Consider the following 17,785-nt stretch of genomic DNA (forward strand, 5'->3'; position numbering starts at 1 on the left):
GCAAAGGAAATCTTGTTTACCATAACGATTAAAGTAATGATCAAAAAAGCCCGCCGTCTGGTTTGGAGTTCTTCTCATACACCCCAAACCACCTCGGTCTACATCATCAGCAATCTGATTAAAATCTGATGTTAGATAGGCTGGTTTTCCTGTATTTACCTTTATTCCATCGTTATTGCGTCTTTTACGTTAGTTTTGTTTTCCAGGCGTTCGCCCAGGAAAAAAAAACTAACGTAAAAGACGCAATAACGATGGAATAAAGGTAAATACAGGAAAACCAGCCTATCTAACATCAGATTTTAATCAGATTGTACTGTAATGGCAGTAGGCTAAGCGTGAACACAAACTGTAAAGAAATGTAACTTTAAAAGGTCATGCAAAGAGTTCGCTCTGAATTACAACCCACTGCAAATTAGTGTTCACTAGCTCTATTTGATACAATCACTAAGAAACCAACAGGAAACTGCAATTTCTTGCTACATTGTGTCTAAATAAAATAAACCAGTTAAAACACAAGCTTACTGCAACAACATACATACACGCGATGCCAATGTTTAGATGTTCGCATTTCATGTCTGCATGGTGTCGAAAAAACAATACCCCCGCCCCCCATTACAGCTACAGTAGGTTTAAGCCTATATGAGCTAATTGATGGCGTACAAATAAACTTATATCATTACGACTAGTACTGATTTGCACCATGGATTCTATCCGTGACGTGTTACAACCAACCATTTTTTGTACAGGGCAGGTATGTACAACCCCCTCAACTGGGTCAATGCGATTACAACTGAGAGTCTCAATTTGAAGTACACACTAAGTGCGACCATCTATGCGACTGCTGTTGAGACTCTCAAAGGGGGTTGTAAACAGTGAATGAGAGTGAATCTGAGACCGTATCTACAGGGATATAAAGTTTAACATTCATCAAACACAATAGTAAGTTAGAAACAGATAGACGTTGGTATTATGTAAAACTTGAAAGCTTTATTGCACTTACTTACAAATAACACATGAGACTGGTACAGTAGCTATGACAAAGTACATGTTCTACCACTTTGCTATGACATAAAAACCGCGTCTATTACTGTTGCTATGACATAAATACCTCTTCTACTACTGTTGCTATGACTACCTCTGGCATTTACCTGTCACATCTTAACAGAATTCCAGGGATGGATGTGGATGTACAACCTGTTACCATGGTAACTTCATCAGTTTAAGCACATACAAGTAAGGAATTTCTTACTTGTCTGTGGTCCATATAATCCTCACAGCCAGGAATTCATGCTCTACTACAGGGCATTTCATTCCGCAAGTTAATGTACATATAGAAGTGCATGGTGTGAAGTCCTGGGCTATCTGCTCGTCATCTCTATAACATGTAAGGCCTTTTCTTTCATTGGATGTATGTATGGCCATTTCGTTACCATGGTAACCACAGCTACTGCTACACCAGTTTTAACTATACATAAATTTGATGTGACATATCAGTAAAACCTTATTTCAAAGTGGAATGTTTACTCCAATTACACATCGGGTTGATGCTTATAGTATCAAACAAAACAATCACTACTTTTACAATCTAGAAAAATGTTTCAAAGAATGAAGGTTTTCAAAAACAGTGTGATAGTACAAATAGAAGGCTACACTGTAAACAAATAAAGTGACAGTAGTATTAACCGTACAAATGAACAACATTGTAACTGCAACTGACAGTGACATTGTAACTGCAGCCGACAGCATCATTGTAACTGCAACTGATAGCGACATTGTAACTGTAGCTGGCAGCAATATTGTTCTGCAACAGACAGCAACATTGTAACTACAGATAACAGCAACAGTGAAAACAATACACATCAACAGCAACATTGTAATCAATATAAATTTACAGCTACAGCATAACAACAACGTGATATCAAAACTGCAGTAGTAGAAATTGACAGCAACATTTTAGGTACATGTACACAAATTGACAAAACATTTTAGGTACACAAATTAACAATACATAATTTTAACTCTTCAAACGACCAATATTGTGAGAGTATGTACTCTACAATGTAGCTATATAAACTCACAACATCGTAACAGGTTACTGCAATTGGTAGCAACAATGCAGCTATTCAAATTGACTGCAACATTGTAACTGGTTACTGCAACTCATAGTAACAAAGTAGCTATTCAAATTGGCAGCAACATTGTAACTGCAATTTATACCAACATTGTAGCTATGTAAACATTCACAGCAACAATGTAGCATTACAAATTGACATTTCTTGATTACAAATTGACTACTTGATAGCAACATTGTAGCATTCCAAATTGACAATACTTTAAGAGTAGAAACTGATAGCAACAATGTAACTATACAAATTGACATCAACACCGTAAGAGTAGAAATTGACAACAATATTGTGGCAGAAAAGTAACAATATTGCTGTTTTCTTGAGCACCCATCACTATACTTTATCTACCTTGTCTAAGCATTCACCATCACCCTACCATATCAGGTTCTATGTGCTGTGGAAGAAACTGGGTTTGATTACTGAATGCTAAATCTACATGTAAGGGTTAGTTTAGAATGGTAAATTAGAAACGAATGCAACCTTTCGATCTGTCTACTACAGACCTTGATCATGCAATGATATTATTCTTGGAACCCTGAATAATACATTTTCCAATTCAAGGAGTTATTTTAGCTGTAGGATAAACTTGTTGAAATGTCTCAATAAGAAATTTCATTATTGTTAAGATATATAACTAATGTTTTACATGCAATCAAATTAGTCATAATCTCTCATGAAATTAGTATACAATAAAAACCCACTAATATCTCTTGGTCCACACTTCTCAGCCTCTTAACACATGTTTACCAGCCGTAACCTTACACCATGGCTACAAAATTTTACATTACTGCAAACCAGTTTGCACAAAATATTTACACTTTATTTCACCATGGCAACATATTGAAAATATATACAGAATACCCTACAAAAATTAAATTAAAAAAAAGATACACACATTACATTGCTTAATTTTTTTTTTTGGATAAAAGTTTAAATGTACTTTTATTTTATAAATATCCACAGCCTCTGAAAAATTCAGTTGTTACCTTGTTACCGCCTTGTTCCCGGTTTGACAATATAACATAATGCAACACAATTCATGTCATGTTACACATTTCATTACATAAAACACCATATTATCACATGTTATGTTTTACATCAAAACATATGGTCATATGACAGCAATCTCATCACATGTATAACCCCCCACTCCCCATTGTTTGGTTGCTAACCACATGATACTATGGCAACAAACGTGGATATATATCAATTAAAAGATCATGTTATCACATGTTATGTTTCACATCAAAACATATGGTCATATGACAGCAATCTCATCACATGTATAACCCCCCACTCCCCATTGTTTGGTTGCTAACCACATGATACTATGGCAACAAACGTGGCTATACATCAATTAAAAGACCATGTTATCGCATGCTATGTTTCACATCAAAACATATGGTCACATGACAGAAATCCCATCACATGTATGTGTCACTCCATTATACATTGTTTTGTTACACACCCCATGATACTATGGCAACAAACATTGATTTACGTTTCTGCATAATTTAAATATTAAAATAACCATGCTCTGTTTACTATATACGTAATATATACATTTAGATTCAAAGTCCAAAACAGTAACATTCTGACTGTTATGTGTCATGTACAGTACTTTCTTTGTGAATGAAAATTCAAATTCAACAAATTCACATTTTATTACAAAATAATAAATAGTTTATTATATTGCACATTTTAGAAGTTAACTGACAGTAAACATTACACATAAGAAAGTGAACTGATTATCAAGTACACCCACAGTGCTGCAATCAAAGTATGGAATATGAACTACTGCAACATATTGATACATTACCAAAGCAGGTTTGTGTCTCAGTATAAAATTAAGTTGGGTCAGATCAAATGAGAGCCACAATAGGGAACTTGCCAACCCGCCATGTTGAATGTTGCATCATGGGAAATGTGATAATAAATACTAATCAATTAGCATTGTAAACAATATTGTTATATTGTTTATAACCAGGAATGATCAATTCACAGTCACCCTGATCTTTGTGGGGGGTTTATTTTATCAGTAACTCCAGATTAGGTATTACGATAACCACAGATAATCCCATAGTCCTTTGCATCTGAGCATGCTCAGTTGGATTGCAAGTTCCCTATTGTGAATGTCATTACTGATAACTTCAATCGTAATAAACTTCAAAGCTAGTACCTCTTACAGTTACAAAGGTTTCCTGTTAACAGACAGCTTTCTGTACATCTAGACCATGTTTATTTGCAACAATGAATAGTTGTGTTCCCATTTGATGATGTTATCAATGTAAACTGTTATTCAACTTTGTCTGTGTTGGCAATGTTGTGACTACTATAGCTAATTCTCTGTCAATGCAGGCATCAATATGTTGCAGGGCTTCATAATTCATACTTTGCTGATCACTCAACTACAAAGATTGTACAATTTATTAACAATTCAACTCTCCTGTCTATCATCATGTTATTGTCAGTGTTCAATTAGAAGTTGGCTATACATATACCTATGGTCATTAACACTGTGAATATTGGAAATACGATTCCCTTGCTAGGTGAATTACTTCAACAATTCCAGATAACTGAAACACTGTAACACTACATCCACAGAAGTGAAACACTGTAACACTACATCCACAGAAGTGAAACATTGTAACACTACATCCACAAAAGTGAAACATTGTAACACCACATCCACAGAAGGGAAACATTGTAACACTACATCCACAGAAGTGAAACATTGTAACACTACATCCACAGAAATGAAACATTGTAACACTACATCCACAGAAGTGAAACATTGTAACACTACATCCACAGAAGTGAAACATTGTAACACTACATCCACAGAAGTGAAACATTGTAACACTGCAACCATACAAGTGAAACATTGTAACACTACATTCACAGAAGTGAAACATTGTAACACTACATCCACAGAAGTGAAACATTGTAACACTGCAACCATACAAGTGAAACATTGTAACACTACATTCACAGAAGTGAAACATTGTAACACTACATCCACAAAAGTGAAACATTGTAACACCACATCCACAGAAGTGAAACATTGTAACACTACATCCACAGAAGTGAAACATTGTAACACTACATTCACAGAAGTGAAACATTGTAACACTGCAACCATACAAGTGAAACATTGTAACACTACATTCACAGAAGTGAAACATTGTAACACTACATCCACAGAAGTGAAACATTGTAACACTACAACCATACAAGTGAAACATTGTAACACTACATCCACAGAAGTGAAACATTGTAACACTACATTCACAGAAGTGAAACATTGTAACACTGCAACCATACAAGTGAAACATTGTAACACTACATTCACAGAAGTGAAACATTGTAACACTACATCCACAGAAGTGAAACATTGTAACACCACATCCACAGAAGTGAAACATTGTAACACTACAACCATACAAGTGAAACATTGTAACACTACATCCACAGAAGTGAAACATTGTAACATGACAACAATAGAAGCAATACTGCAACTACAGAAGTTAAATATTGTAACACTACAGTCTGATAAATGAAAACAAGACAACCAAGTATATGAAAGATTTACCACCATCCAACTTGACTACCGATACGACCTTGTTCTGGGTGAATGCAGATCACCATATTGGACTGTGTGTGTTTTCTAGGTACTGTATGTATTCTCTTCACTACTAAAACTGATCTATTGATGACTATAATAGTAATACGCAATTAAAATACTGGACAATTTATAAACTAATTCATGGTCACATGGCTTCATCTAAAAAAGTTTTCCAAAAACATCCTACTTGTAAATTGTAAATGTAATAAGTTAAAAAGATACAAACTACTGCCCTCTGTGTCCAATACGACTGTATAAATTCTAGGTTAGGATATTTTTTTTAAAAATTTGGTTTATGTCTCAATAATAAAAATAAGATAAACCCAAAACAAAGGGAAAAAAATATGCATACTATGGAGTTACTTTCCGTTTATGGTTTTACTACAAAAGTTTTATAAAAAGATCCTGACATGGGGATGTTTATATTATATCAGGGAAGTACAATATGGGAATGGATCATGGATTTTTATCCTCAACTATAGGTCGGTGAATGGATGGACTAAAACTCACAAATAGAAACTTTTGTCACACTAAATAATAAGATTTCACAGCTCCAGCTTGTTCAACACCTCAAACTACTTTAAGACTACAGTTGGACTCTTCTGTCAGATTTAGTGTGGACTCTGAAGACAGACAAGTGATTTATTTGAAGCATGTATGATGAAAATTCCAACGGTTATTCATGAACAACAACATATCAGTTCTACTAACTAACATATCAGTTCTGCTAACTAACATATCAGTTCTACTAACTAACATATCAGTTCTGCTAACTAACATATCAGTTCTGCTAACCACCATATCAGTTCTACTAACTAACATATCAGTTCTGCTAACTAACATATCAGTTCTGCTAACTAACATATCAGTTCTGCTAACTAACATATCAGTTCTGCTAACTAACATATCAGTTCTGCTAACTAACATATCAGTTCTACTAACCACCATATCAGTTCTATTAACCACCATATCAGTTCTACTAAGTAACGTATCAGTTCTGCTAACTAACATATCAGTTCTACTAACTAACATATCAGTTCTGCTTACCACCATATCAGTTCTACTAACTAACATATCAGTTCTACTAACTAACATATTAGTTCTGCTAACCACCATATCAGTTCTACTAACTAACATATTAGTTCTGCTTACCAACATATCAGTTCTGTTAACAAAAATTTAATTTGGTGGGTAGTTCCAGGGGAAAGTAAACATGTACTACTTGTAAATAACTTCTCCAGTCAACCCACCATATTCAGTGCAACTGTCAATGACCCCTTTCACAACAACTGAATATAGAAATATGACAACTTGTAAAATATGTTATGTATGACACTTATTTCCACGGAAATAGCTTCCGCACATAATCAGCTAAATAAGTCCTGTACCAAAAAGTATTCAACTACAGTACATACTGATTGTGACACTCTACGTCGTGTTTGCCAACAATTACAAAAAGTACTTTGTCAGGATATAATATATATATATATATATATTGACAAGTGCACTTTAAGTATTTGTACTTTGTATATTTTGTGTGTAAAAACAAATAGTCCCTGGTTGAAGGTGGATTAAATATTGTCTTGTACTTAGATCAATTCTGAAAACAGAGATGACATTACTAACAATATTACAATTTTTATAGCTCATGCAAAAAGTATTTTATTGTCATGATTTTAAAAAAAAGTTTTCATCATATTTTAAAAAGTATTGGATGAAGGGAAAAACATTTTAGAAACTTTGGGATAATTCTATTACCCATATAAAAATGTCATCTAATATATGAGCAGGTGATTGGCTACTTACAAAGTACATGTACATACTAACAGATGACTGGCTATTTGCTCAGTATATACTAACAGATGATTGGCTACTTGCACAGTGCATACCAATAGATGATTGGCTACCTGCACAGTGCATACTAACGGATGATTGGCTACAGTACAGTGTACTAACAGATGATTGGCTACTTACTGGTAAGTACTGGTAGGTGATTGGCTAGTTATGGGAAAAAATCAAGGTGTAAATTAAAACTATTCAAGCATTTATACTTGATTGTTAAAAGAAGACAGGATCAATGGATGTCAGATATCGCACTGTGTAGGAGACATGTGATGATGTGGAGGACTGTTGGCATGGAAACAACTTGTGTCAGACATCATACTGTGGAGGAGACATATGTGAAGATGATGTGGATGACTGTTGGCATGGACACAACTTGTGTCAGACATCATACTGTGGAGGAGACATATGTGAAGATGGTGTGGATGACTGTTGGCATGGAAACAACTTGTGTCAGACATCATACTGTGGAGGAGACATATGTGAAGATGACGTGGATGACTTTTGGCATGGAAACAACTTCTGTCAGACATCATACTGTGGAGGAGACATATGTGAAGATGATGTGGATGACTGTTGGCATGGAAACAACCACATAATCACTGGACCTCTTCCAAATACTTCATTTAGTAATGCCATCTTGGGTTTATATGATGATGTACGATCAGGGTTCTTCTGAATTGCTTCAACAGCAGTCTCATCGTCAAAGATGGCTGACAACTATCAATAGAGATATTAATTAACATTAGACTGATTAATTAATGCCAGTTAAAATTCAAGGAAATAGAAGTTGACAAGTAGATGTTGTCTTCAAAGAATACTTAACATGCTTTGGCAAAATAAGCAAAACAACACCCCAGCCACCAAAAAAACCCCCAAAACCCAACAACTTGATTCTTATAAGTAATTAATAACTTACAAATTTGTATTATATATGTTGACGAGTTTTGGCAAAATAAGCAAAACAACACCCCCAGCCACCAAAAAAAACCCCAAAACCCAACAACTTGATTCTTATGAGTAATTAATATCTTACAAATTTGTATTATATATGTTGATGAGCTGTCTCGTGAGGGCACTCTACTTGACATGGGTTTTTTTTACGTTTTGATCCAATTACCTATTTAAACTATAATTTCTGACGAAAGTTTCAGTAACAAAACAGTGTAAATGATGGCTCCTTACCTGGTCACACATAATAGCAGTGACAAAAAGTCCAAATAGTATGGATTCCACTGTAAGTATCACCGTATGAGCACTAGCATATACAAACAAAACAAAAAAACATTACTACCTGTCAGGTACAAGTCATACTTGCGTAAACAGTCTGACTTGCCATCCCTGAAAACCACAGAATTCCTGTCAAAAATTTCAATTTCTTAACAAATATTTCGGTGTAGTTGTTGTTGGCTACCTAATTAGCTAATTTGTCTCTTATGGTTACCATTAAAGACTGGGTTTGAACCTCATTGGCCTTGATTGACCAGGACTTGAACATGACAAGGTTTTCACTCTAAAATAAACTATTTTCAAAGATTTTTATGTCAAATTAATGGGACATTCACTTATTTTCTATCTAACATCGATAGAGTGTGTTGTTTTGAATGTGTCTAGGCCACAGTTTCGGGTGTAGATGTTTGGCAAGATTTTCACCTATTTATTTCATACAATTTAACCAAATTTGAGGTTTTTGTCCAGAATCTTGCTCCGACCTTGCAATAATTTATTCATACATCTATTCACTGGGTATTTTTTAAGAATATGTTTGAAGTTTCATGTCAACTGAATGGTAGATTTCAACATATATGATCTGTGAAGTCAACGATGTATGGTGCTGCTGTATGCCACAGTATAGACCTTGCTGATCGCTGACGGATTACCTTAATCAGATATGTCTACAAATGTGTTGTTTAATTCAGTTTGACCCCAGCAAACATTGTAGTTTTCCCTGATACTCCAGTTACCAACTACACTACAACACTCAAATACTGCACAGTGGTGACATATTGAATTTCAAAAGTTCTTATAAATGAGATGCTAAATGAAATCCCTAAAATCTCACATTTAAAGTTGGGCCCAGAATCTCACAAGTGTGTCACCTTATTATTTCAGAACTCCAATTCATAGGAGACATTTTACTCTCTCTTTTTGGTCTTGCATAAAATGATTGTCACATGATTTCAAATACTTATAAACTGTTTACTTTGATTGGTGGAAGACATTACATTTGTTATAAGAATATCATGTGATAGTCACATGATACTCAAAAAACTTCTGAATTCAAATTCTTCTATTTTAAAATGGTGGAAAGCACTGCATTTGTCATGAGAATACCACATGATAGTCACATGGTACTAGTGACACTATGCGATTGGCCTGCAATTTCAAATCCTTACATTCTTTTAATTTGATTGGTGGAAGACATATCTGTCATGCGAATCAATATCATGTGATAGTCACATGATACTAGTACCACTGTCTGATTGGTCTATGGTTTCAAATACTTACATCCTTCTACTTTGATTGTTGGAAGACAGTTCACACTCTTTGCAGTCTACCATCCATGTAATTACAACTAAAACAACAGCATAAACACTACAAACACCTGTAAGTCAGAACATAATCAGACACATAACTGTTAATATGTAGGATAAATTCATTTTGTTGAAAATTACTATCAATTGGCCTGTTGAACTTGTATACTAATGGTTGTACATCAGACTAAATATGTCTAACATTTGATCAGGTACCAAGGTACAGTATCTCACAAATTCTTCCCCTTTCTGCTTTGACAAGATACATATACCAGGGAACAATGGCCAGATACATATACCAGGGAACAATGGCCAGAAACATGTACCAGGGAACATTAATGGCTTACAAATTATTCTTTTACATTTTCTGTTGTTGTCTTTCAAATTGTTGACACATAAAAAACAATCCAAGTAATTTTTATGATTTCATCCTTTAAAAGTGAAAAGTATGACATGTAATACTTGTTAGTTAGTGGTGCTTGAGAAAATGGTATGGCGTGAACCTAAGCCAGAAGGTTGTGACCTCCACTGTGTATGTTTATCACACCCAATCAGTGTGGTGCATGCTGATATATAGGGGCATAGTGGTTATGGGTTTTTAAATAAGATAGAAAATACACAATAGAAGAACAACTTACCAACATAAAATAAAAATTGTATAAAGTACTTTTGATTAAATTCACCAACACAGTTATTAATCCTGTTAACGAAAGAAATTATTATGATAAATTATTTTAATTTCTAAAATATTTCAGTGTCATGAAAAACAGAAGATAGATTAATAATAATAATAATAGTAATGTTGGTTTTTATATAGCACTTCTCCACCCTAATTACTATCCCTGGCATGGATCTATACTGGCACAATGGCCTTTTACTCCCTCAACTCCATGGGGAGCATACATTTTATCAAACCACATTTTAGACATAAAGGTTGGCTAACTGTCTCATTACTACAATACATTTCGCTTATGATAAACAGTGATCGTTTGTTTACTTTATCACAAAATCCCAAAATACCACTCATTGAGAATGCTTCCCATAGTCTTGGTTGCCCAGAGTCCTATTGTTGGGACTCTCACTTAATGTCTAACCCCCCCCCCCCCCCCCCCCCCCCCCCCCCCCCCAAGGAAGTGGTGGGCTATTTTGATCATAAAACACCCACAATACAATGCACTTCAACTGTTTACCCCAAACAGTGAAGGTTAATTTGGTATCACATACATATAATTCTCGTACTGCCATTCACACAGTGACCATTTACCCTATACTGTGGTTGTCTAATTTCTGCATCATTACCATATATATATATATATATATATATATATATATATATATATATATATATATATACGACAAAGGTTACTTACCATGGACAATGGTGGTCCATTTTTCGTATACAACGTCTGCAAATTCTGCAATGGTGCGCCCTCGGTGGGCGATATGTTTCACATCGCTGGCAAACTGTCCAACTCTCCCCTTCCTGGAAATGACAATGCAGTCAAGTAGAAAGAAAAATAAAGTCACTGTAGTACAGTCAATATTTGCTTTCTCACCGAGCTCCACCAGGCCACATCAGTGTTAACACAGGACTGCCTCTAACACCTCATCAACATGTATTAGCACCTTGACGGGTTAATGCCTGCAACAGCCCTATGTAGACACCCGGCTAGGTCAGTGCTAACCCCTGCACCAGCCCTATGTTAACATCAGGCTAGGTCAGTGCTAACCCCCGCACCAGCCCTATGTTAACACCAGGATAGCTCAGCCCTATGTTAACACCAGGCTAGGTCAGTGCTAACCCCCGCACCAGCCCTATGTTAACACCAGGATAGCTCAGCCCTATGTTAACACCAGGCTAGGTCAGTGCTAACCCCTGCACCAGCCCTATGTTAACACCAGGCTAGGTCAGTGCTAACCCCTGCACTAGCCCTATGTTAACACCAGGCTAGGTCAGTACTAACCCCTGCACCAGTCCTATGTTAACACCAGGCTAGGTCAGTGCTAACCCCCGCACCAGTCCTATGTTAACACCAGGATAGCTCAGCCCTATGTTAGCACCAGGCTAGCTCAGCCCTATGTTAACACCAGGCTAGCTCAGTGCTAACCCCTGCACTAGCCCTATGTTAACACCAGGCTAGCTCAGTGCTAACCCCTGCAACCAGCAGTATTAATATCTCACCAACATGTGTTAGCAACTTGAAGGGTTAATGCCCATACTAACCCTATATTACCACCAGAAGAGCTCAGTGGCAGCACCAAATGGGCAATACCTTACCAACATGTGTTAGCAACTTGAAGGGTTAATGCCCACACTAACCCTATATTACCACCTGAAGAGCTCAGTGGCAGCACCAAATGGGCACTATTACAGTACCTCACCAACATGTGTTAGCAACTTGAAGGGTTAATGCCCACACTAACCCTATATTACCACCAGAAGAGCTCAGTGGCAGCACCAAATGGGCAATACCTTACCAACATGTGTTAGAAACGAGAAGGATTAATACCTACAGAAGCCCTAAGTTAATGTCATACCATGAGTCTGGCTCAGAGCTACATGTAACACCAGCTTGACACAAACATCTAGTAACTGCACAAGGCTTGCAATTTGATTTTAGGATTGAACTTGAAGTTGGTCAAAGCATAGACAGTCTCCCCTCCACTGTCTATGGTCAAAGCAATACCTTTTCACTTATTAAACAAGACACAAATGTAAATTTGTCTCCCATGAAAGTGCACTGTCAAGACTTTTGGTGTACACTCGGCAAAGATACCCTGGGACCAGATACAATCTGAACTCATTATTTGTGTTGTTGTTGCAGAGAAGAACCAAAAAGCCAAAGAATATGGCTATCTTAAACACATATATGGAAGGCAGACTCAGCCAAGTCGTAATGTTTGGCTGTACATGTACATCTTTTATAACAGCATGCCAAGCCGAACCGCTGAGAGCAAAATGGTATATGGTCTGTTTTGTTATCAATGCAATAGACTGTACTGTGTGTTAATAATTCTGATTAATACATAATATCACCATTACTAAATGGTATACATTGTACATAGGGTGATCATCAGATGGTGTGGGTCATGGATAGCGCCCTCTATCAACACTGCACAGCCAACAATAATGTACTAGTATATAAAGCCATGGTTAAAGAATGGTGGAAAATTGTTGGTGTACAACAGTATTGATTCCTCTAGCGTTTCAATGGTGCTTTTGTACCATTGAAAAGATCATATCCTACTTAAGCAAACTGACAATGTGACATGTTATTTTGCATTGAGAAGACCTACATGTCATCACATCAGTGCAGTAAGGTTGTATCTGCGTATACAATTGCATAGCAGATACGACCTTTCTGCACTGACGCGACCATGTAGTTACAGTTTTTGGAAAGTCAATGTTACCATTCCCCTTTTTAATACCTTGTACTTTCAGAATGGCTGATTGTCAGTTCAGACAACTTGTCAATACATGGTCATTACCAGGTATATTTTGCAAATAGACTTGATTGCTGACAAGTACTTATCAGTAGGCACTCCAAATAAAATAATTAACAAAACACAAAGAACCTGGCTGTAAACATGACGAAAAAACCAGTAACTATATAAGCTTGCAATGATCTGAGCTGGAATGATATATTTTGTCCCAGCATGCTTTGCAGCATGCCCCACACCACCTGCACGGGGATACAGTAAGTACTTCATTAGTAACCTATATTTACCATAATTACTGATCTAGTACTGAATACCCAACCAAAGCAGTTCTCTTTTACCTTAAACCTTAGTCACCTTCCCATGATGCTATGCATGCAGACATACTAGAGCATGATGGGATAGACATTACCTCATGGTCTTCATAAGGTACTCTTTGAGATTGACAGTATGAGTAAAGTATGGAATCAGAATGAAAAACATAGGACTGAAGAAAGAAATGCAAAACAAATAAAAAAACCAAATAATTTATATTAATTAATAAAAATGTTGAAATGCATTAAAATAAGATTCTGATGAAATTAAAAAAAAAAGAAAAAAAAAAACATGTATGATGAAGCACACATTAAGATTAGGGCATTGCAAAGAATTAAAATAGCATTTAGACCATACTTTCTATATATTTTAGGACTGTGATGGGTTATAATTAACTACACATTCTTTCAATAATGAGCAATGGCCCTTTACAGAATATGTCATTGTTACTAAATTTCTATCTTTATCAAAATCTACAACTGTTTTTGTCAATTGACAGAAATGTTTAGCTAATCCTGAAAGACAGTAGTAATATATGCATCCCTCAAAAAAAAACCCCAAAAACTCAAAAAACCTTGAGAACACTGCAATGCAATACATTTAATCTCACTTTAATAGCATCCAACTGTTTAACAAACAATGTGAATTCACAAAGTATCCACCTCCTTTACAATTCCCATTGTTGGTATGAGTGGTGATAAATAATGGATTTTTGTTCTTATTAATGAAGCATACAGACACACAGATGGACACACATGTATACCACCAAAACATACCAATGTGCACGAATGCACACATGAATGCATACAGACAGACAGACAGACAGACAGACAGACAGACAGACAGACACACACACACACACACAAGTACATACATACATACATACATACATACATACATACATACATACATACATACATACACACACATGCATACATACATACATACATACATACATACATACACACACACACACACACACACACACACACACACACACACACACACACACACACACACATACATGTAAATAGGGTTTGTTGATAGCTCACAGCAATTACAAGTACAAGTATATCAGACACGCACCTTATCAAATATTTTCTTTGGAACTTGTCCAGCTCTTATATCAGAGAAATCAATGCCTGTTGATGGAAGTGGCACAATTCCTGAAGAAAATGAAAAAATGATAAGGTAACAAATCACCCAATTGGACTTGTTAAACAAAGTTTACAAAGAAAAAAGAAAAACCTACATGCAGCCCTCTGAAGTTACACAATGTAGGAAACAAGATAAATAAATAAATGTCACATATGTCTCAGCTGTAAATGCAGTTTTTCCTGCAGTTAAAGGCCTAATTAATACAAATTATACTGTTTACATATCTAGATCTTCAACATTTTTTTTGTAATTGGGTAGTAAAACAGTGGTATTGTTGAAACCAGTACAGAAAACAGATATGTAATGCAAACTGCTACAATGTCAGTGATTGGATATAGTGTATCATTTAAACTGTTACAATGTCAGTGATTGGATAGGGTATATCACTTAAACTGCTACATTGTCAGTGATTGGATAGAGTGTATCACATAAACTGATACATTGTCAGTGATTGGCTAGAGTGTATCATGTAAACTGTTACATTGTCAGTGATTGGCTAGAGTGTATCATGTAAACTGTTACATTGTCAGTGATTGGATAGAGTGTATCATCTAAACTGTTACATTGTCAGTGATTGGATGGATAGAGTGTATCACATAAACTGCTACAATGTTAGTGATTAGGTAGTGTATCATGTAAACTGCTACAACGTCAGTGACTAGACTATATACATGTACAATGCTGCAATGTCAGTGATTGGGCAGAGTGACTACTACAATATAATTGGGATATAGGTAATACATACAAACTCACCTGGATCTGAAAACACAGCTCTGGCATGTGACATCAACATTAGAAATATTAAGACATTAAAAATGACAGCATTGAATCCACCCCATAGACTGAAATTGAACAGAAAATAAGTTACATAAACTGTTACACCATGCACAAGCCATTTAGAACAAAAAATATGGAATATATATAAATAGTCGTTCTATGTCACAACAATACATGTCTACATGTATGTCATGACAACTACTGTCTATGTCACTGGTTCTGCTATGTTCGATATACAAGTCAAAACGTTCAAAATTACCATTACTTTCACTGTTTTTCTTTGATATTACTGGTGCTGGTATAATTATGTTATTCTCCAATGTTTTTCTTCATTCAGCCAGAAAATATTTGTGAGCTAAGAGGATGTTCCGATCACAGGCGCTTATGATGGTTGTCGGAGATCGCAAAGCGAAACACAACGGCAACAGAAAAAAATAATGTAAGTTGTTCAGCTCCTGAACTTTGGAACTCTCTACCCCTGGACATTAAAACCTCTCCCAATGTTAACATTTTCAAAAGACGCTTGAAAACCCACATATTTCAGAGAGCTTTTTCATCTCCTTTCTAACTCTAAGCGCCACTGAACATTGTTTTCTTTGGATATTTGGCGCTATATAAATTTATTAGATAGAGATAGATAGATAGGGATATTCGACAAAATCCAGAAACATTATTATCAAGAAATAGATAGCACAAATACGAGTGTAGACTGTTTGCAGTTTGGGTGTGGGAAAGGTATCCACCGTAACATTAACAAGAGTAAAGTGTAGAACGAGAGCAGTCTTGCGAACCATGCATCCATGTGGGATAAACGAACTACAGATTCACGGTGTGCATTAAATGAGACCAAACTTTCATCAATGAAGCAATGAAATTCACCAGTTGCAATTGATAAATTCCCTTGCCTCAGGCATAGTCCCTACACTCGGCGAGGGTTCATTTGGGGGTGGGTCCAATTGACTAGGGTCCAAGTGACCTGTTTCCTCACAGGCATCTCTAACTACATGAATGGCAATAAATTATGCGAAACACATATTGACTGTTGCTATGGTAACTGCTTGCAGACATTGCAAGTCGGGACTCAGTTCTAAAATCATCCTTTCCCTTCTCTGGATATGGATGGGATTATGTCAAAAGCAAGTCTCGACTTGCAAGTGGGACTCTGTCCACGTACATGTATGATAACACGGTGTGTCAGTATAATTGATTTGACATGAAATAATGTAAAAATACGTTATCTAGGGTAACAACTATGTGTACACTTCGTGACAATATTATAGGTGGATAAGTGCATAGTGAAAACGTCCTGATAAAATGTGCACACTTGGGGAGACAGGGCGGGTTTAGTAATTATGACTCAACTCGGTGTTCTTATTCATAGCTTCCCAGTAAACAATTTCTACCGACCATTTCAATTGACTATTATCGTTCATACTTCATAATATCTTATGATTTTTTCCCCGTTCATTACCTATTTTCCGTATCGCATATTTCAGCGAACCGTGACAGGTGTTACATACATGTATTGTTATTACAAACATTTGATTTGGTGACATGTACACTGTCTGTACAATGGGAATTTGGCATGGAAACGAACCGTGTTTACTCTGATATGCACGAAGAATAATCTGTTCTTACCTGCTTGATAATGAAGGTATTATAAGCCACTCAATTACAACGTAATCGGCATAAAACACTGCTAAATAAGTTATAACAATACATGTTATCCCACACGGATCTCCCCTGAACACCACCATCTTGTTTGATGTCACCATTCGTACTCCCTAGCTTCCCCTGATTTATTGGCTAACTAAGTTGTTCCGCTGTCGCGATGTCCACGACATAAATGATCTGAAATCGGTGAATTATGGAAATATTGGTTCGTTGGTATTTACGGGGATATCGCTTCATTCAGAATCTTCCCAACTAGACTGATCAATATGACTGTGTGTCGTTTTGCCTATGATATG

General features: G+C 36.0%; 1 protein-coding gene across 1 annotated transcript; it reads right to left on the bottom strand.

The window, feature by feature from the left end:
- Positions 1–997: 997 nt before the first annotated feature.
- Positions 998–17,688, bottom strand: LOC144439691 (palmitoyltransferase ZDHHC3-like). The gene is made up of 8 exons (XM_078128926.1): positions 17,454–17,688; positions 15,792–15,880; positions 14,967–15,046; positions 11,498–11,610; positions 10,766–10,827; positions 10,102–10,198; positions 8,779–8,851; positions 998–8,313 (listed from the first exon to the last, which is right to left on the bottom strand). The coding sequence occupies exons 1-8, from the start codon at positions 17,588–17,590 to the stop codon at positions 8,119–8,121; spliced, it is 846 nt and encodes a 281-aa protein (XP_077985052.1). The 5' UTR covers positions 17,591–17,688; the 3' UTR covers positions 998–8,118.
- Between the last annotated feature and the right edge of the window lie 97 nt (positions 17,689–17,785).

Source organism: Glandiceps talaboti, chromosome 9 (assembly GCF_964340395.1).
Source record: "Glandiceps talaboti chromosome 9, keGlaTala1.1, whole genome shotgun sequence".
Taxonomy (NCBI): domain Eukaryota; kingdom Metazoa; phylum Hemichordata; class Enteropneusta; family Spengelidae; genus Glandiceps; species Glandiceps talaboti.